Source organism: Lolium rigidum, chromosome 7 (assembly GCF_022539505.1).
Source record: "Lolium rigidum isolate FL_2022 chromosome 7, APGP_CSIRO_Lrig_0.1, whole genome shotgun sequence".
Taxonomy (NCBI): Eukaryota; Viridiplantae; Streptophyta; class Magnoliopsida; order Poales; family Poaceae; genus Lolium; species Lolium rigidum.
This window is the reverse complement of record NC_061514.1, coordinates 159,006,711-159,027,985: the sequence shown is the minus strand read 5'-3', so window position 1 is coordinate 159,027,985 and position 21,275 is coordinate 159,006,711. Positions and strand designations below refer to the sequence as shown.

The 21,275-nt window shown below is 42.6% G+C and overlaps 2 protein-coding genes across 6 annotated transcripts; both read right to left on the bottom strand.

Annotated features, from left to right (window-relative positions):
* Window positions 1-5,978: 5,978 nt before the first annotated feature.
* Window positions 5,979-8,095, bottom strand: LOC124670779 (disease resistance protein RGA5-like). The gene is made up of 2 exons (XM_047207255.1): window positions 6,688-8,095; window positions 5,979-6,578 (listed from the first exon to the last, which is right to left on the bottom strand). The coding sequence occupies exons 1-2, from the start codon at window positions 8,085-8,087 to the stop codon at window positions 6,374-6,376; spliced, it is 1,605 nt and encodes a 534-aa protein (XP_047063211.1). The 5' UTR covers window positions 8,088-8,095; the 3' UTR covers window positions 5,979-6,373.
* Window positions 8,096-8,514: 419 nt separating this feature from the next.
* On the bottom strand, window positions 8,515-21,025 carry LOC124670780 (disease resistance protein RGA5-like). Of its 5 annotated transcripts, none has more exons than XM_047207259.1 (8): window positions 20,805-21,025; window positions 19,820-20,714; window positions 18,460-19,377; window positions 17,871-17,977; window positions 16,586-16,693; window positions 16,193-16,492; window positions 9,385-9,864; window positions 8,515-8,871 (listed from the first exon to the last, which is right to left on the bottom strand). In XM_047207259.1, the coding sequence occupies exons 2-3, from the start codon at window positions 20,656-20,658 to the stop codon at window positions 18,876-18,878; spliced, it is 1,341 nt and encodes a 446-aa protein (XP_047063215.1). In that variant the 5' UTR covers window positions 20,659-20,714; window positions 20,805-21,025; the 3' UTR covers window positions 8,515-8,871; window positions 9,385-9,864; window positions 16,193-16,492; window positions 16,586-16,693; window positions 17,871-17,977; window positions 18,460-18,875. The 5 variants fall into 5 exon arrangements, with proteins under 5 accessions (XP_047063215.1, XP_047063212.1, XP_047063216.1 ...); XM_047207256.1 differs by having other exon boundaries at window positions 16,193-16,480; XM_047207258.1 differs by lacking the exons at window positions 8,515-8,871; window positions 9,385-9,864 and adding an exon at window positions 14,636-14,729 and having other exon boundaries at window positions 16,193-16,480.
* Between the last annotated feature and the right edge of the window lie 250 nt (window positions 21,026-21,275).

Genomic DNA, 21,275 nt, shown 5'->3' with positions numbered 1-21,275 from the left:
GCTATGGAACTTGATGCGCGTGGTACACTTGGGTGAACCCGATGTCCTGTGCCGACCAATTCAAGTACTCGATCGTTGGTGGAGGCATCTTCTCTGCCATGTAAACTTGTCGCGAAATCACCTTTTGGGCCCTATTCGAAGGTCTGCCCTTCTGAATCATCGATACTACTCCTATTGTGTCAATATAAGGACCGTTGTTGGCTGGGGTTGCCACCAATTGCAACTGATGTCGATTTTCATCGGTAATTGCGGGTGGAGGTGGAAGGTTAATCTCACTCCTTGGCCCTGGGGGTTCCTGCTTGCTGCCTGTGCATTGGTATGTCATGCGTATCTATGCAATGCTAGGAAAGTTCGACAGTCCTTCTGAAGATGACCCGACTATCTTTTCCCAGTATTATCGAGAAAGAAGTGCATCTGGCATGGTCCATTCAAAAGATCCTCGGGTGTTACATATGGCTTTTGGAACCTCGGTCAACTATTTTGCCTGTTAGAGTGGGGAGCATCCCTGTAGTCACTACACTGCTCGTTACTCCTCTGATAGTCATCTCGATGATTTCCTCCGCTATTTCCTCGGAAACCATCCGCTACTTGGACGGGGCCATCGTAATCTGAGAACTGTCGAGAAAAACATCGTCTATTTTGATTGTTTCTGTTGCGGTCATCATCGGGTGACCTGTGCCATTTATTTTGAATAGCATCTTGTTCATCTGCCCAGCGATTCGCTATTTCCATGAGCGTTGCTATTGTTTTCGGGTTAGTCCTTCCCAAGTCCTCGATTAGGTCCTTTCTTCGGATCCCCGCAACAAACACATTTATTACTCTTTCGTCAGATATGTTCTTTGCCGAATTTTTGATAATGTTCCACCTCTGGATGTACGTCCTCATTGGATCATCAAACTTCTGCTTACAGGCCCTTAGCTGCTCTATTGATGCGGGTTTCTTGCACGTGGATAGAATTTTTTTCATAAACATATCCTCAAAAGTTTCCCAACTGTCGATGGATCCTACCGGTAGTTTTTTTATCCATGACCTTGCGGCTCCTCTTAGGTGAACCTGGATGCTCTGCATGGCAGTTGCTTTGGTTCCACCTGTCAACTTCACTGTCTCCAGGTAGTCAACTAACCAGTCCTCGGGATCTTGCAAACCATCGAATTTTTTTTAGTTGTCGGGTCATTTAAACCCAGACGGAACCCGAGTTTTGCGGACTCGTTGAGTGAAGCAAGGGAGCCCGCACATGTCTTCCTCGTCTACTTCTGATGAGTGCCGACATTCCCTCCTTTCTTGGCGTGCCCTATCAACTCGTGCGTTGTGTCCCTCGCGTCACCTGTTCTTGGAGGATCTTGCGTTACCACAGCGGGTCGAGGACTGTTTCGCCTTGGGGCACCTTCAGGTGGTGCGCTTGTACTTGCGAACGATGTTCCCATGGCTCCAACTCCTGCCATAGCCATGTTTTACAACGCTTCTCTTGGATCTCCAGGAGGTGGCCTAGATGCCAATATATAGGCTTGAGTCGCCATATACCCAGCTTCCGATGTTTTGGGGATGATATTTCCTCTTGTATCTATCGACATAAAGGACATGTCGAGGTTTTGGATCAGATGCTCCCGCTCGCCTTAGGGTATATGCGCCAATCGAGATCGTCCTCTATCGCAAGCTGCTCTATGGTTATCTCCCGAAGTTCCTGATTGTCGACTTTGCTCAGCTCTTCGCCTGCTCGACGCGGAGGCTGCAACTTTTCTTTGCTCGAGTATCACACTTTACTTTTCCAACTCTCGGTTAGCACGAGCGAGTCTATATTGATATGCTTGCAGCTCTTCCCCTGTAGCGGTGGTGGTCATCGGCTCTGTGCCGTTCATGGCTCTTGATGCTCTGTCCCAAGCTGCTTGCGAAAGTTGCAACCTCTGGCGAGGTGTAGGCCCGACATACTTGCTTCCCAATCCTCGCGTAAGGTCAGCGGGATCGATGTATGGATTTTCCAAATCATCGAAAGCCTCTGATGCTTCATCCTCTTGACGACTCGGCTCGCCGATTACACAGACTTGGTGATATGTTGGCATTGTGTGTTCATCTTCGGGGTCGGTGACACCGTCGTAATGATCGGCGAAGACCTCCCGAATAGAAGTAGATCTGTCGATGAAGTTGAAGTTGTCGATGCTTTCCGAGTCGCTGTCTAGATCGGAGTCCGTGAACGACCCGAAAGACATCCCTCCGAACAGATTGACGAGATCTCCGCCGGCGGCGGGCTTGACGTAGCTTGCCGACGAAGTTTCCTCGTCGCTTGACTTGATTGACGATGATGATCCCAAGAGATCGGAACCAACCGCTACCGGTCCCGAACGAATCGGTGCCGCTAGGCGATGTGATCCTTCTCTCCCGATGCAGAAGTTGAAACTTCTGAACGTCATCTCCATTGGCTCCTCCAGATAGGCATATGCATCCACACGGGCGGGAGGGTGAGGAACAAAATCAACGAGACCAGTTTTGATCTGTTTAATTACCTACATCCATCGCGTTGCTTTCCACCGAAGATGTCGACGATGTTGAACGTGCCATCGAGATCAGCTCCTTGTCGCCTCTAATTCCCACAAACGGCGCCAATTGACAAGGTATTAACTTGTCAATGCTTACAAGTTGTAGACTAGGATTTCATGGAAAGTAGAGGGCAAGTAGATCTCGAAGGTTTCAGCCGAAAAGGTGCTCGACTGCTAAAACTAGGGTTGTGTTCACAATGAATCGATCCTTTCTTTCTCCCTCGACTCCCCCTTATATAGGAGGTGGAGCCGAGGGTTTCGTGATGTACAAGTTACAAACAGCGGGAGACTCTTTGAGTTCGCCCCGTATAATTACAAGTCTCTATTCCTAGTATATCTCTATCTTCCATATCGACGCCTTATTGGGCTTCCGGGCTTTGTGATCTTCGGGTCGTGGGCCTTCAGTAAACTCCGGGTACCTTTTTCGGCAGGCCCATTGAGGATGCCTATGTCAATAAGAAAGTACCATATTTGGTAGTTGTTATGGTAGTGAATTTGGTCCCGCTTTGATTATGTCAATGTGTTCAAACCTGTTACTAAATTGTTGATCTTCCATTTTTTTAAAAAAAATCAAGCTATATTATTGATCTTGATTTGAGCAACGAACCGAGTGAACCTGGCCGATTAATGAAGTTAAATTATTTGGATCTAGCTAGCACCTCAAGAAACGTTATCATTGGGCTAAAGGAGTGATTTTTTTTTAAGTATGTGTGAATGGTTCGAACTTTCATGAATCTCTGAGGCCTACACTGCACATACATTAACCAGAAGCTTAGAACTACCCCTGGAAGCAATACTAGAAAACAGTATACTACCCAGTTTGCATAGTGCCCAAAGTCACAATAAGAATCCAGTACTTGTCCTTTGCTTTAGGTTGTAGAAATGGCTAAATATTTAAAGGTATAACTTGGAATTGCTTTCTAGCTCAGGGTCTTTATGGTGCATCAATTCTCTTGCACTTTGACTATCACCATGCTTAGCCCATCTGAATGATGGTGATTTTGTCACACAAACACTGGCATAAACGGATAAATGGGCAGCTCCAAGTAGCTATGTGTATCCATAAGTTCATAACAAACGATGCTTGCAAGAGGTTTCATTAAATGTTGCTAGTAAAAAGAAAGCATGAACTTATGTTTGTCCATGGTCTGACATTTTACGTTGAGCAAACCACCCCTGATTTTAGATGTTTGACATCAATAGCTCAAAATATAGCAAGCCAATGAATTCAGTCTGCCGACGGAGAAGGGCGGAGGCTCTCCAGAGTTCGAGGCCCGACGACTTCCCGTCCGCTAGGGGACATCCTCCGATCCAAGGCTCAAGGGAGGATGCAGCGGCGGCGCGCCATCGGCACGTTCTGCTCCTCGCCGGCGACATCGAGTTGCAGAGGGACTTCGTTGTAATTTCTATCTTTGTTGTGTGCCTTTCTGTAATCTTCTTCCTTTAATATCATCAGTGGTTTCCCACAAAAAAAAAGTTTACAACATTCATGTTAGAAGACGAAAGTACATACTTTGCTCCCGATTGAAGTGCAAATTCACCTAAATCAGTTCTCTATTTGCTTTTTCCTTTGGAAACAAAAATTCAGCAGTAAGACTTTCTATTATGTTCATTTGCAACCTCCACTATTAGTTTCTTTGTTTTCTGTTGTTCTGACAACTCAAAAACAGGTTTAAACTTTCTTTTTGCCGATGTTCTCCTATCCATCTACGTTGGTGGCAGAGGCGGGACTAGAGGTGTTATGGTAGAAGATGAGAATACTCACTGGCAGTCTGATAGCACTATCTGGCAAGGTGTTATCTGGTAATAAGATCACTCCTTCTCACATAACCGTTTACTCTGCATTGTTATGTTGCTTGAAAAGTTTAGTATGCCTCCATGTCATGTACTCTTATTTTGTTGCCATATAATTATATATTTCTTTCTAGAATTAGCTGGGTGAGATGTCCCTTAAAAAAAAAAATCTTCTCTCTTGTGACATTCACATTTGTGTTATGGAGTTCAAAATATTATAACTCTCGAAAGAGATAAATCTAGATGGTAAGATCCAAATGTGATTAGCGTTGGCATTATGTATACTTATTTCATTGATTTATAACCATACTTTATTTTGGGTTCATTCCTATATCTCATCAAACAGTTTATCATCTATTGTTGTCCCATATAAAGCATATACCATATTCGGTTGCTTGTGATTGCGGTTGTATGCTACATGCCGTATTTTATGAATTGGGCAATCAACAACAGTATCGGATTGGTCTTTTGACCTACTCTCTTTGTTCTACTTTGGAATGGCCCCAGAAAGGACCCTAAGCAGATGACAAGAAAATCGATCAGGTCTTTCTCCTCCATGGCTGCATGTCCTTGCCGCCACCAGGACGAAACCACTTGGGTTTGCGAGCACGAAGGTCGAAAAACGCCAATGAGAACACATTGAAGGTCCTTGGAACTGGAGGTTGTTCTACCTATTTTGTCCTATTCTTGACCGGTAGAAAAACTAAAGTAGCACAGCTACACTTAGTTCTAAGTTCTGTTGTACAAATTGACTCTCTTTAGGATGACCAAATTTCTCCAATGTTTATTTTTTTATACATATTGATTGTTGATACTTTTGGCCTGTAAGTTCAGGGATCTTGCCATTTTTGTTCATTGGCTTATTTGTCATGTTCCTTATCTCCCTCTCAAGGAAGTTAAAATTGATTTTGAGTGGTCTACTATGGTAGAAAGTGTTTCCTCTGCTGCCACAGTGTGTTACCAGCTTTTTTTTTACCACATGAACTATGAATATCTATTACTGTTTTTCACCTCTTTTGCCAACGGCGTGTTATGCCGACAATGGTTGAGAAGACCCAAATGACTGCAATTCTACCATGACAGCCACGTTATGTCAGGACAAAATGCAGGCGGTGACAAGGCGGCACGGCGAAGCGCGCCTCTCATCTAGTTCTCTGTACGACCGTACGTCTCGGTCTGTGCTGGTAGGATCAGATTGCTCAAACCGTCGTTTGTACGTTCTACCGGCATGGTAGAGAGTCTTTTTTTCTCAAATTGTTGGATCCTGGAAAACTGAATATCGGTCTTAGAGATGAGAGAGCGGATTTTCTACCGGGAATGGGATAGCGCATCCTTGGTTTCTAAATTTTGAAACCTTCATTGATTCTGAAGTCTGAACCAAAAATCCAACTTAGGATCAGTTTTGGGGTTTCTCACGACCAGAGCTTCAAAACAAGACTGGTAATTAAAATATTTGAAAATACTTAAAATTTGAACTGTGATATTTGCTGAATATTTATGAAACAATCCAAACACGTGCACTTAGTACTGCAAATGCTGTAAAACGTCCAATTCTGTATACACGACAAATAAATAGACAGTGGCGTCTGCTTAAATAAGGTGCCACCATGACAGAAATTACGAGAAGTGAGTGAATAACTTGAAACAACCCCGTGAAGAACCCAAGTATGAATATGTTCATGCCCAAATCATGCTTACAGGTACAGATGGTCAACTTGGAAACAATATCGGCATCTAGTACAAATGTGCATATTACATCAAAGTAAAAGAGAGAAGAATGCAACAAGGGCCGAGACAAACAAATGGAAATTAAAATGACAGGCACGCGAGATACAGAATTGTGCTACCAGTACCAGCTTAATGACTGGCCGGTTTCCTGATTGATTACTTTTGGAAGCCTTTTTTTTTGTTCTCATTTCAGGGGGCGTGATTACTTTTGGAAGCCTTTTTTTTTGTTCTCATTTCAGGGGGCGTGGACAGGGACCCTGTCAGGCCGTGACACCAGCCAAGGAAACCATAGCTCACCGTGACAAACATCGGTCACATAGTCAAGGAAACCATAGCCAAGGAAACCATAGCTGTGGCACCTGGACGCTCTGCTCCTGTCCTGGTTGTGGCAGCGGGACCGTGTGGTTACACGTGTGCTTCAGATGGTACGTGATATGAAAGCTTTCCGAGTCATTGTCTGTGCGCTGCACCTGCCTCTCCGCTTTGCATCCCTGCGAGTGCCGGTATATGCACCGGAAGTAACCTCTGCAAAAGTTCAATTTAACAACAACACAGGTCAGCCTCCCTCGTTCACTTGCAAGCAGAAAAAAAAAAAGGCAAGTTCAGAGTGGATTCAGAAGAAGCCTTTGCTAACCTTGGGTGCTTGGCGCCAAGGATGTCCTTCTGGCGGTACTTCCTCCATCTGAAGCCATCATCAAGGGGGCTTAGAACCCATAGTTCCATGTGGATATTCTTGAGGCTTAGCAGGTGCTTGATGCCCATAGGATAAGTGCCATAGTGCGAATCTAATCTTATATCAAGCTCTTGGACACTGGGCATTGCGCCTGCTTCAAACGTCAGTTCTGATATATTCTTGGAGGACAGCCTAAAATCCTTGAGAACGGGGAATCCTGTTCCGCAGATGACTAACTTATCTTCAGCTTCAGGAGTTCCTTCGATGTGCAATTTGAGGTGGCTAAGAGATTGCAACTGTGCAAGAATTCCGATATCATTCTCCAACACCTCAACCGCAAGATCAAGGTCAAAGAGATTATGGAGCTCTCCAATCCACACAGGAACCCTCGAGAACACCCACAACCTCTGAAGCCTCTGAAGTAGGCAAGTAGAAGCGGATAGCGGATTCAAGGCATACGTACTACTGATTTTAGAATCAGTGAGCAGGTATCTGAGGTTGCAAAGTTTTTCAAGGGAACATCTCAAAACATCCAAGCATTGTCTTCTTTCCATGTCATCCAAAGGCTCCAATTCGGCAAAACATATTTGAAGATCCCTTAAATTGGTCAGATCTCCGAGGTCTCTGATGTTATCCATTGAGTTCAAGCCTATATCAAACCCATGCAGCGTACATAAATATTTCATGTTGCCAATCCCACAGGGTAACTTTGTCCCAATAGGGATGATCAGGTGCAGCAACCGGCGCAAATGAATAACATCTGAGGGAACTTCAAGACCATAGGCTCCCAACTCCAATGTCTCCAATTGCTCCAGTCCCCGAATATTACTTGGTAACACTATTTTGCAATAAGCTTTAATTTTCAGATGCCTCAGTTGGAACAAATGACACATTCCAGTGAGGTCAATTATCTCCAGACTGTTCCCACTTGAAAATTCAAGAGCTAAAACTCGGAGATGCTTGAACTTCAAGAGAGGAGGTGCATATGCAGAGGTACCAAATCTTGCCAGCGCTCTTACTTGTGAGAGCTGGATGGTTTCCAATACCGTGCCATCTATTATACCGTCAAGGTTCAGGGAGAGTCGGCGGACCTTGTCAGGCAAACCTATTATGGCCTGGATATCATCTGTTGCAGTGATAAAATTTTCTTCTCTGCACTTGTGTATAATAAGGTCAAGCATCATATCGTGCAATCTGCACGACAACACTTCATTATTATGATCAATATTAACTGATTGAATGATGCTCCTGTTAATAAGCTCATTAAAATAGCCCTCTGCAACATTCTCTGGATCTCGCCCATGTGCTTTATTCACAAAACCTTGCGCTACCCATTGCCTGACCAAATCATTCTTCTTCATTATGTAGTCCTCTGGATATACTAGTACATAACTACATATGCACGTGCAGTGCACGTCGGCAAAAGAAATGACAATAATACATATTACCTATGTTTATTAAAACATGGCGTATAAATTTTTCTGAAGTCAGCTAAAGTAAGGTTTGATTAAGTTTACTGAAAAAACTATCAAAAATTATTATACTGTATCAATATAACATGAAAATATCCTCGATATATTTAATAAGATTGATTTGACATTGTAGGTTTCCATAGTTTTTCTGGAAGTTTGGCCAAACTCAACATGCTTTTACTTCTGACAAGATTTACGCGCATCAGATGAGTAAATGTATGGGAGATACATGAGTTTCAGTATTTCATAGATAATATTTGTACATTCCAGAACATGTTGTACATACAAATTAAAAACAAATTTTCATGGACCATAGTTGACTTGTGCTCTATCACTGCTTATGAGCAGTCAACAAATTCTCATGTGCCAGAAAAAATTACAAGTTGAGATTGGAGGCTTTATGGAGCACATCACTCGGCATATCATTTTAATGTTGCGATCAGACATATATATCATATTGATATTTAAAGCTTTCTCAAACAAGCCATCCATGACGCTGTGTATCCATCCACATAAAGAAACAGCACATTCAGTTACAGAAAGTTTGGGCACTGATGATGTGACGCCCATGAAGGAGGACACCATGCAACTGAAAGATTGATAATGACATTGCATAATTGATCACGCCATAGATGTGGCAGGAAGGCTGAAATTGTTCAAATTTGGACTCTTCCTGTAGAAAACACACAGAAATACAGATTATAAGTATTGGATGGTATACTCCATAGAAAATATTGATTAATATCTAAGTGAATCATGGATTCAAACAGAAAAAGAGATTAAACCCGTGAGATAGGAAGTTTCTTCTCATGGCAAGGAACATGATTACAACTGGACTTAGTACAAAAAAAGATAAAGCGTGGCTGAATCTAAACTAAAGCACAAGCATTCTTCTTATGAACAGGGTAGAAGGCGTTCAGTGGCAAGAGAAAAATGGCATCTTCTGAAGTATGACAAAACTGCAACCTTCACATGGTTTCAAAATCTTAACCGCTAGCAAAAGTTAGCAGCTTAGATATCTAAACTGAAGGAAAATTAAGTAGAACAAACATGGTGCTGAAAATGTGCATGCGACAAAGAGTCTTAATTAGTTTTTTTTTCATGCCAGAATGTTACGTACAGAAAAAGGAGCAGAAAAAACATGGTGTTGTTAACATGATTCGAAAATACTAATTTGAGGTTTTACCTTGGTCACTGTAGCACATCACTCCGCCTATAATACATTTAACATATCAAAACATCTTTATAGACAATATTTTTAGTACTTCTCTCCAGTGGGTCGATATCTTTGTTTGATTTGGCAAAAATTCTTGTCGTTTGCCGTGATATCCCTCTAGACAAAGCAACATACAGTTGACCATGTGAGAATACAGGTTCCGGAAGGTAGATGCCAACATTTGGAATGGTTTGACCCTGAGCTTTATTGATTGTCATCGCAAAGCTAAGACGAATAGGAAATTGTTTTCTTGTGAATTTAAACGGAAGTGCATCATCTTCAGAAGGGTACAAAGGGATCCGTGGAAGGAAAACTCGCTTTCCAGAATGTTGTCCTCCAATAATCTCAGCGTCAATAACATTACCTTGAAATGCCTTAACAATAAGCCTCGTGCAATAGGTCAGTGAAACGGCTATTGTGCTTATTCCTAAAATAGATCAGCCGGAGACCCTGAAAGATTTTCGACCAATTAGCTTGTGTACAGTCATTTACAAAGTTATTGCGAAATGCATGGTGAATAGATTAAGGCCGATATTGGGAGAGATAGTATCAATCAATCAAAGTGCCTTTGTGCCAGGTAGATTAATAACCGATAATGCCTTGGTTGCTTTCGAATGTTTACACTTCATTGAGCAGAATACAAACCAAGAGAAGAACTTTTGCGCTTACAAGCTAGATCTATCAAAGGCGTACGACAGGGTGGATTGGGATTTTTGAGGAAAGTGATGCAAAAGTTGGGTTTCGCTCATCGATGGGTTGACTGGATAATGTCATGCGTCACCTCGGTGAGTTATAAGGTAAAATTCAATGGGACCCTACTTGATTCATTTTCGCCTTCTCGGGGCCTCCGGCAAGGTGATCCCTTATCTCCATTTCTGTTTTTATTCGTCGCTGACGGTCTTTCTACTCTACTACAAAGAGAGGTTGCTGCTAATAATATTGAGCCAGTAAAAATATGTCGCCGCGCCCCCGGAGTATCACACCTCTTATTCGCAGATGACAGCTTGCTCTTCTTCAAGGCGCAGTTGAATCAGGCAAATAAAGTTAAGGAGGTACTTGAGGTTTATGCATCCAAGTACAGGGCGGTTAATAAATCCTAACAAATGCTCAATCTTGTTTGGTGATTCCTGCCCCCTGGATAGACGCGTGGAGGTTAAAGCTTGCCTAAATATCACCCAGGAGACCTTTGAAACAAAGTACCTGGGGCTGCCCACACCGGAGGGGAGGATGAACAAGGGTAAGTTCCAAAGTCTGCAAGCAAAATTAGCGAAATGTTTGGTGGAATGGGATGATAGCCATAAATCACGGGCAGCTAAAGAGGTACTAATCAAATCTGTTGCCCAAGCGCTCACTCGTATATGTGATGGGGATTTTTAAGTTACCTATGGGACTATGCGATGAGCTCACAAAGATGATCAGAAGGTATTGGTGGGGCGCTGAAAATGGGAAGAGGAAGACGCATTGGCTTGGATGGGATAGCATGCTCCGACCAAAGTCCCGGGGAGGTGTGGGCTTCCGAGATATGCGCCTGTTCAATCGTGCACTACTTGCTAGACAAGCTTGGAGACTTATACAATTTCCGGATACCCCGTGTGCTCAACTTTTGAAAGCCAAGTATTATCCTAATGGCTCCTTAATTGACACGGTGTTTGCAGGAAATGGATCGCCGACATGGCACGCCATCGAGTATGGCCTCGAATTACTCGAAGTGTGGCATCATCTGGCGCGTGGGCAATGGAGCTCATATACGGGTGTGGCGAGATCCCTGGATTCCCCGTGACAGCTCTCACCTGTCTAGACCTCCCGGACGTCGCTGCCGATATAGATGGGTCGCCGATTTCCTCTTGCCGGACGGTACATGGAATGTTGATAGAGTGCAGCACTACTTTGAACCAGATGATGCCATTGATATCCTTAAAATTCAGACTTCTAGAAGGAATGAGAGCGACTTTGTTGCTTGGTACCGGAGAAGCGAGGCATTTTTACAAGTAAAAGTGCCTATAGTTTGGCTTTTGACAACGCCATGCAAGACCGGAGCTGAGGAGCCACGAGCGGACGGCCCAATGGTGACCGACCAAGCTGGAAACCGATATGGAACTCCCTGTCCCTCCCAAAGTAAAACTGTTTGCCTGGAAGGTTTGTCGCAATGGCTTAGCAACACAGGAAAATATGGCACGGAGGAAAATGGCGACGACTAGCGCATGTCCGATCTCGTGGCAAAGAAGCTGAAGATACATTTCATATTTTTATGCGGTGCCCTCAAGCTCGTGCTCTCGGTTGGCGATGAAGGATGAGTGGGAATTGCCAGCGGATGACCCGATCAAGCCAACAGGAACCGAGTGGTTGCTTGCCAGCTCGCTCACTGTTATCCCGGATACACAGCGCGCGAGAACACTTTTGGTCTTGTGGAGGATTTGGCACAACCACAATGAGATGACACATGCAAAACCATGCCCCTCCATTGAAGGATCCCGTCGATTCTTGCTGAGCTACGCCAACTCCATAACTATGGTCAAGCAATACTCGCGGCGGACATTATCAAAGGAAAAATGATCATTGATCAAGGCTCGGCCTAGGAGTGAATAACAAGGTCCAAGAAGGGAGGCAGCAGGTGTGCATGAGATGGAAACCACCAGGAGCGAATCAAGCCAAGCTAAACACAGACGGAGCTTTCCTGAATAATAATGAAGCGGGTATTGGGATGGTGTTGAGAGACCACCATGGCAAAGTAATTGTTGCTGCTAGCCGTGAGATACTACAATGCCAAGATGCAACGGAAGCGGAGCTGATGGCGATAGAGGAAGGCGTCCAGCTAGGTCTCCTGTGCACTACTCTCCCGTTCTCAGTTGAAACTGATTGCTCGGAAGCAGTTGAACTCATCCAGGAGGCCACTCCGAATACCTCTATATATGCGTTTAGAATTTCTGTCATTCGTGAGCTTTTAAGGGAAAGAGAGATATCTGTATTCAAGATCAGCCGTGACGCCAATAGGGCCAGTCATGAGCTTGCTAAGATAGGTAGGGTTAAGCATAGGTCGAACGTGTGGTTCATGGACTTACCCCCGGACATGCGCCGGGCCGTCGACCAAGACTGTAATCCCCCTATTATTTAATATATCTTTCTTTCCCTCGCAAAAAAAAAAAAGCCTCGTGCCATTGCATAACCCATTAGATGGATCTAAATTCCGAAGCAAGATGACCGGAGAATTGATCTTCAATCTAAGAACATGAGGAGGAAGACCATTAGGTGTGAGAGAATTGAGGAATTCAGATGGGTAGTGATTGTGTGTATCATCCACTGCTGAGTCAAAACTGTAGTATATTTTTTCTTCTCCAGGAAATTGATCTATGAGCATTGCATTTAATTCATCCACATATTCGTTTTTTGTGGAAAGAATGGCACGGGAACTTATGTAAGATGATGATCTTCCATTCTGATTAAGTGAAGGAAATACATCATTGATCAACTTAATAATCGAGGCTTTTGAATTTGTGTAACTTATAACTATCTCTTCAGGTAGTTGCACATAGTCTTCTCCAATTGTTTCTTGCGTACCATTTCCGATTCTCAAGAGAAAATCAGAGAACCATGGATCAGATTGTGCTCTCATATTGTGTTGGAGTTTAATTTTCTTCATACCCTCCCAGAGATAGGATTTTTTAAGAGTAGCATTAACAATTTGCGCCCTACTTGCACGTCTCACCACAGGGAGTACTTGCCTGAAATCTCCCCCAAACACTATTACCTTTCCTCCAAATGGCAATCCACATCCTGTAATATCTTGCAGGGTTCTATCAAGTGCCTCGACAGCTTGCCATTTTGTCATGGCAACTTCATCCCAGATTATTAAAGATGATCTTCGAAGCAATTTTGCTGTTCCGCTTTGCTTACTGAAGTTGCACATACTGTCTTCTTGAACATTTATTGGTATCTTAAATCTCGAATGGGCAGTCCTACCACCGGGCATGATAGAAGCTGCAATGCCTGATGTTGCTGTTGCAATGGCTATTAGTCCCATGGATCGCACTTTAGCGAGTAAGGCTTTATATAGGTATGTCTTTCCTGTACCCCCGGGACCATCGACGAAGAAGACCTTACCCTTCTTTTCTAAAACATGGTTCATTATCTCATCAAAGGCAAGCTGTTGTTCGCTATTTAAAGTTCCACACAACCGTAAGTCTTCTCTATCAACCGAAATAGATATCTCATCAGTTAGTTCTCTCTGCTCCAAGCTTTCCAAATCATGTGCATCCAATAGATCAGGAAGATCAAAGATCCTGATGTCCTTCCCCATTGAGTACAGCAAATCTCCAATGTCTCTAAGCACCCTCTGCCTAATTGCTTCATTACTCATGCTCTCCATACGGAAATCATCCGACATGGCTTCAAAGTGCTTGTCCCACAATGCACGAACATGTGTTACCTCGCAGAAGGCCAAAATCGTAGCAAAAAGCCTTCTAAGTGCATAAGGCATTTGAAATGTTGCAGCTTCCGTGAGACAATCAGAAATACTATTGTCAGCCTCAATGAGACCCCTCCTTTCTGCAGCCTCCCTAAATGTGGAATAAACAACACCTTTGACAGTACGTAAATCTCTGAAAGATGTAGCCCCTTTGACATGGTTTAGCAATACTCTCAGGTAATATCGCTCGCCTTCCGCAGGGTGAGCAGCCACAAGTCTACCTATTTGAATCCTTTGCGTACGGCGTTTCCATGTCTTGTGGTTTCTTTGCCATATATAAAATTCAGGAAAGTCCTTATATAAAAAAATTCTAGCATAACTATCAATGGAGTTCATTCTGAAATACTCAGTTAGCATCGTCCTGGAAGATGATTCTGCATCTATCACATTCTTCAAATTGTCAGAATTTTTGTAACGAACAATTTGCATATTTGGCAAGTGAAGTTGTAATTGTAGAACAGGAGGAGACATCTCGCTGAGATTAAAAGAAAAAAATCCTCCATATTGCTTCAGGAGGTGATATAAACCTGGCATCTCTGTACTGACGGATTTCATCAATAACTGTATCTCCTGCAGATTCTAGGATAAAAGAAGCACGATCATGGCCTTTATATATATACTTAAATAAATACTTAACAGCCTTAATACTGGAGCAAACTTCAATATTGATATGGCAATTGTATCTCATAAGAAGGTATGGATTGTATGGAACAACCCATCTGTTATCCAAAACTGCTCCCCTTATGCGCACTTGACGACCATCATCCCTGCGTCTGTAGATTGGATATGAGTCATCTCCTTGCAACGTGGCCTCCGAAAATGGGCGGGGATAGTGGTATCTACAATTTCCATCCTGCATGCAGGAATTTTTTCTATTGAGAACACCACATGGACCATGTATCATGTGTTTAATAACTAAATCGTGCAGCACTGGATACTTAACTTTATCAGGAATTTCGGCGGATATAATCTGGTCATACTGATCAGGGTTGTTTATTTTGTAATTTGACTTCAGAATTATCAAGAAATGTGCATGGGGAAGTCCCCTTTTTTGAAATTCAATCACATACACGTGAGCAGCAACTTCCCCAAAGAATTTCTTCTTAAATATAAGCTTCTTCAGATCCTCTAATTTTGCCTTAAAGACCCGTGCTACCAAGTCTGGTCGATCTTGCGCTGATTGGCCGGGTGCGAGCTCTTTTATTATCTCTTCCCAATTTGGGTTGCATGTCATCGTTAGAAATAAATCTGGTTTCCCAAACCGCTGCACCAAGGCCATAGCATCCAAATACCTTCGACGCATGTCCCTCGGACCCCCAATGAAAGAGGGAGGGAGTACAATGCGCCTTCCAATCATGCATGCACGGGTCTCACCAGCAACAACACTATCAACCAACCCTTGATACAGATCTGCTCGTATGAGAATTTGATTTGATGGTTTTAAGTAGAATGCCAATCTTATTGATTCAATCTTTATGTACATATCAACAATGTATTGTTGAGTGAGTCGTTTTCCAAAAAGTAAGACATTAAATTCTCTGTCTCGAATTTGCAATTTGAAACAATAATATTCCCTTGGTGAAACACAAGAACCGGAGTTGTACTCTTGCCCTATACAACGAAAAATGTTTACATTAAATTATGAAAAAAAAATATAGAAATGACTACACCCTCAAAATATATAACTATTTACCTTCTTCATCGAGGTCATTTACTTGATGGCTATTAAGAGTTGCATTTTTTCCAACTTTCGGTATATTCAGGTTCCAACCAACTTCCCCATTCGGGAAGAAAAGTGGGTATGACAGTGGATCGTAGCAACCTTGGTATGCTTTTATGTATTGTGGCTTATCTGATTTACCATATACAATTATACTCCTCTCAAAGTGACCTTGTGGATTATTTCCCTCTACCCAGATTGCTGCTACTTGTGACGTAGTGGGTGCATTATATACTCGTTGATCTAAACAAATGTCTGTGTTAAGCTCAATTCGATATTCATCGAGATTTGAGACTGAACCAAGGCTTTGAAATGCTTGGGCATAAGGATTACTATGTGAAAGTATGTGCGTCAACTTTCTGATTAGAACTCTATCAAGATTAGGGGAGTGTCGGAATCTATGTTGCAAGTCCAGATCAGTGTCATAAAAGTATAGTTGTAGATGTTTGGGGCCATCCCCCGTTGGAACCAATTGGTCAATTCCATGATACATTTGACCTTGTGCACGGAAAGTGTAAACTCCAGACCTTTTATTGCAATATCGCTGGTCTAACATAACACCAAGGGAGGTAAACGAAAAGTGTGAATTGAAGTACCGTATATTATCTTGGAAAAACTTAGCTTCTGGATCTTGACTTGTGTACAATCGACGCAGTTCGTCAGGAACACTTGGAGTTACTAACTTACTATCGTGACTCTGCCTCCCATACAACAAAATGTTGGTTTCTCATACTGAAACCTTTTTGCGCCGCAATGGTTGCAATTAGGTACTGCCTCCAAGACATGATTACCACTTGGTAAATTCTGATATATGTGATCATATGGATCAGCTTGTGTTTCACGAATTGCACGGCTTGGTTCTTGATAGGACGCATATTCAGAACCTGTCCCATTTTCTTGGGAAAGTGAGAAAACAGTATGTAATGATCACGATGTCTGCAAAAAAAAAACAAAAAAAAATTAGGCTACATATGTATTAACACGTTTACCTCGTCCACCGAATATATAGCTCTCATCATCTTCATCATCGCCTTCAAGCATATCCTGGGTTTGCCCATATTCAACTGTCATGTCATCTCCATTTTCACTGATATTACCTGATGATACGAATAATTTTAGTAAAACTGGTGGCCATAATTAAAAATAATTATGAGTACAAGTAATTTAGAAAAAACATTGTTATCTGGTGCTGAAATTATTAGCAGGAAAAATATTCATTGGGACGTAGATTGCATCTTCAGATTCAGAAACCATATGGTCATGAACTTCCATATAAGTATGTTGACTAAGTAAGCTGTCACTTTGTCCAGCTCTATTTTTTCTATTACTGCAACCTACCCAATCAGTCTTATCGTGTGGATTACTACAACCTGCTAACTGAGACTTTCTTCTTTTCTTATACTCACGATTCCTTTGCAAGTATGCTTCTCTTTATTCTGGTGTCAAGTTTGAGTACCAGCTAGTGCCACGTTGCCGCTTACGTTGACTGCTATTTTTCAATGCAATATCTGCATCTTGATATTCAAGAGAAGTAGAAGATGCATATACTCCAGACTGACTAACTGTGCCACGAGTTCCATTATCTGGGTGGCACATATTTGACTGGATATTTGTTTGCCCAGTTATGAACTGTGCACTACTACCACTTGCATTGTTATCTCGTTTAGCTCGTTTGTACTCACGATTCCTCTGTAAATAAGCTTCTCTTTGAATTGGTGTCATTCCCAAGTATCTATCCCGGTCACGATAGCGCTTACGTTGTGCAGGATTCATCGGTACATCTGTTGGTTCAACAACATGATGATTTAGCTCAGTAAAATTAGCCCATGTATGAGTACACATAACAAAGTATATGCCATCCAGAAAATAAATAAAGATTAAGCTATATTCAAGAAGATGATTAGATTAGATAGACATAGAACACTACCATTCCAATGATGTTGAATTATCCACTACTGTGACATATTCAAAAAAAAAAAGACTTCATACCTATTGAACAGACCTCACATGTGATCACCTACATTCATATGATGAGCACATAGAACTGGATGAAATCAGTTTAATCTTTTCTAATGACTTTGTACCTCCAACTGAGCGGACCTCCTATGTAACTATCCGCACTCATAAGATGAGCGCAAATAACTGGATGAAATCAGTTTACATCTTATATTACTGTACATCTCAGGAGACCGCAAAGTTATTTATTTACTGTGATCGGAACAGTAGACCCAGGATTAAAGATTATGCACTTTTTTTAAGGTAAGGATTGTGTACCTGACACTGATAAATGTGAAGCAAATGAGCTGATATTCAGGTCGGAATGTTGACACAGAGTCATGCGGGACGCCGAGGCTGGTCTTCTGAAGTTGCAAAACCCAAATCTATAGAGAAGTGTGAACACCATGTTCGGTATTAGACATATACATAAGCCAAGATGTAAGAGCATATAATTTACGAACAGATCAGAACAGTTTATATAACGATGCCATGTGATATAATAAAGGAAAGAAAATTGATGAGTCTCAAATGGCAGACACGTACTGAACCAACTGACAAAAAAAAAGGTACAAAAGTTGGACCAATCCACTTATCCATTCGAGTCTGGTATGCAAATTCACAACCACACACTAATCCCATTTACTCCTATTGGTATATCACTGATCAGCAGTTCCGACAAAAACACAAACACCTGATGTGCATAAACACACATATCCACCTCAAAGGACAGAAAAAGCGGAGATTTGCAATGTACAAGAAAAAGAGAAGTTGTTAGCCAGAAGCACTGACTGTGACGTTACTCCAATGTGATAAATGACCAAGAAAATCTGGAACCAACAGAAAAGAAAGATAGCGATGTGCTTACCTGTTGCCTATGCACTTCAGCTCCCTCCCGTAGATCCCACAGGCTAGATGCAGGCGAAAGCAAAGCAAGAAGATGCAACCGTAGCAGGGTGTAGAGAATAGGTGGAGGGGATGGAGATGCTAGCTTTGGCGCGCTGGCTGTGTATGGTGTCCGGGAGTTCCGCAGGCAAACTGGATTCAAATTTGGCCGACGCCATACAGAGTCAGTCAAGAGCTATCTAGAACGTGCGGGCTGGTTCAGGCACATGTGGAAAGCGGTGCAGCGAATCCGGTAAATATTAGCCGTTGGATCCAGGAGAATAACGTCCGATGGAGGGTGGATAGCAGTGAAAGATAGCAAATCAATGGCTGGGATTGAGTTTGGCTTGCTCCGGCGGGAAAGTTGAAATAGAGGTGGTAAATCCAAATTCAAAACTGCTACACTATAGGAGTAGAGATACACAAATATAGCATGCATGTCTTCAAATAATAAGGAAGATTTATGTAGCTAAGGCTTAGTATGTGCCTCATTCCCTCCAATGTTGGCTTCACTTCAAAATTTGGGGACAGAGAATCCATTATGTGCTCCCAGTGCTCCTTCAATTTGGTTCCCTCACTAGCCAAAAGGCTCGATATAGTGACAATAGCGAGAGGCAAGCCACCACATCTTTTTAAAATTTGAGCTGAAACTTCTTCCAAATACAGAGGACAGGCATCCTCTGAACCAAATACTCTTTTGAAAAATAGCTTTCTTGAGTCTTTGTGGCTTAGTGACTTCATCTTGTAAACATAATCACGTTGGTTGCTGCAGCAAGCTCTAGCCACAGTATCAATTCGTGTAGTTGTTATTACCATGCTACCTTTAGAGTTTTTTGGAAGAGCACATCTAATAACATTCCATGCAGTTTCATCCCAAACGTCATCAATTACAATAAAATACCTGCAAAATTAAATCACATAAACTAAAATAAGTATCAGCCAGTGGTAACTATAGGGAAAAGTAAAATATATATGAAAGCATACTCACTCCCTATCTCTACAACTGCATCTCAAAACCGTGAATACACCATAAACAAACCTTTATCAGTCAATGGTTGAAATGCAAATCTACTTGTCTATAATGAAGTTGAATCTTCTATACACATTTGTGAGAGCAGAGTTGATCTGAGGAATTTATTTCCAGAATAGATAAAAAGCAATTGTCCGATTTCTAGTTTTACAAACTATAGTGCTTAAACTAGTTCCACTAGTCAACCACAAACGTATAATCTATAAAGAGGGGTACAGGAATTTTGCCAAGAAAGTACCAGCAGGCTAAAAAACAGTTAGATCACCAAACATTATAAATTACTTGGGTTACTGTCATCTCCAAACAGGAGTACCTCTTATCCATAAGGAATTTTCTGAGCGCACTGATCAGTTCATCCTGTGCCCATATATCCATGTTGGTTCCCTCCGGAGCTTCATAGCCAACTTCTGAGAGCATTCTTCTGAAAATATTTCTAATGTTTGGTTTCTGGGATACGGAAACGAAAGCTCCACAGTCGAACTTGCACATTAGCTTCCCGTAAATCTGGTTCGCAAGCGTAGTCTTACCCAGCCCTCCAAATCCCATTATAGAGAGGACCTTCATCTGTTGTGTGGAGACATCCTCTTCATCAACCATCAGTTTAATTAATTCATCCCTCAGCCCGTCGATACCCACAAGGCCTGATTTATCTTCATATAATGCCAGCAGACGAATATCAATGGGTGTGTTGTTTGGCTTGAAGACAGCATCATCAATCTTGTACCTCGTGCGTCGCTCGCTCGCCTCCACGACACGACGCTTGAGGCCTCGGAACTCCTTGGCAATCTTATGCTGAGAGTTCATCGTTGTCAACAAGTTCATGGTCCTATGAATAAACCCCTTCAAAAATCCACTCGGCTTGCTGTTGGACTCACATTCCACGGACCGCATGAAGTCATCGACGCTGTCCTCGATGTCATAGGACAAATCACGCACCTCCTTTGCCCAGCACTTGGCTTGCTTGTCGGGCTCTTCGTCCGCTTCGGACGTCCTCTCCAGGAACGCGCGCATACTCTCGAGCTCAGCTTTCAGTGGCACGATGTCATCTATGGCTTCTTTCAGCAGGTTGTAATTGCCAGCGAGCAGATCGCCAAGCTTCCCAAGCAGGGAGCCTACAGCGCCCTCCGACACGCTCACCACTGCTGCCTCCATACAAATAGCAGCACAGCTTGCAGCCCTTACTCAAGACGAGCATCAAAAGATTGCATCTGCAACAATGAATTGAAACCAGCCCCTTGAATCAACTTGATACATGGCAGCTGTGTCTGAAGAAGGAAAGTAAATGGAATCGACCTAACCTTCATCTTCAACTGATGTGAGCGGCTTGGGAAACTCCATCAGATTCCAACTGTCAGATGCGAACTAAGGTGGCCCGCCAAATCATCTTCCGTCGTCGCCGCTCGCCAGATCGAGCTCGTCCTCCTCGTCTCTGCAGGCGAAAATATTAATTCTACCCGTTCACCGGCGAGTTGCTGAAGGCACGGCCAGCTCTAGATCTAGGTATGTCGTCCTCTCGATGTAGAGCTTGGCGAGTGAGCAGAAGATTCAGTTTACACTTGTGAATACAAGTGAGCTTTTTTTTTTTTGAACTGGTGAATACAAGTGAGCTTGGCCACTGGGGACGGTGTGACGCGTTTTAGATTTTAAGGAGTACTCGTTATTACAAATTTAAATACTATCTCTGTTCATAAATAGATACCAAAAGTATATCTAAATTTGAATGTATCTAGACACGATTTAGTGTACAGATACATCCGAATTTAAATAAA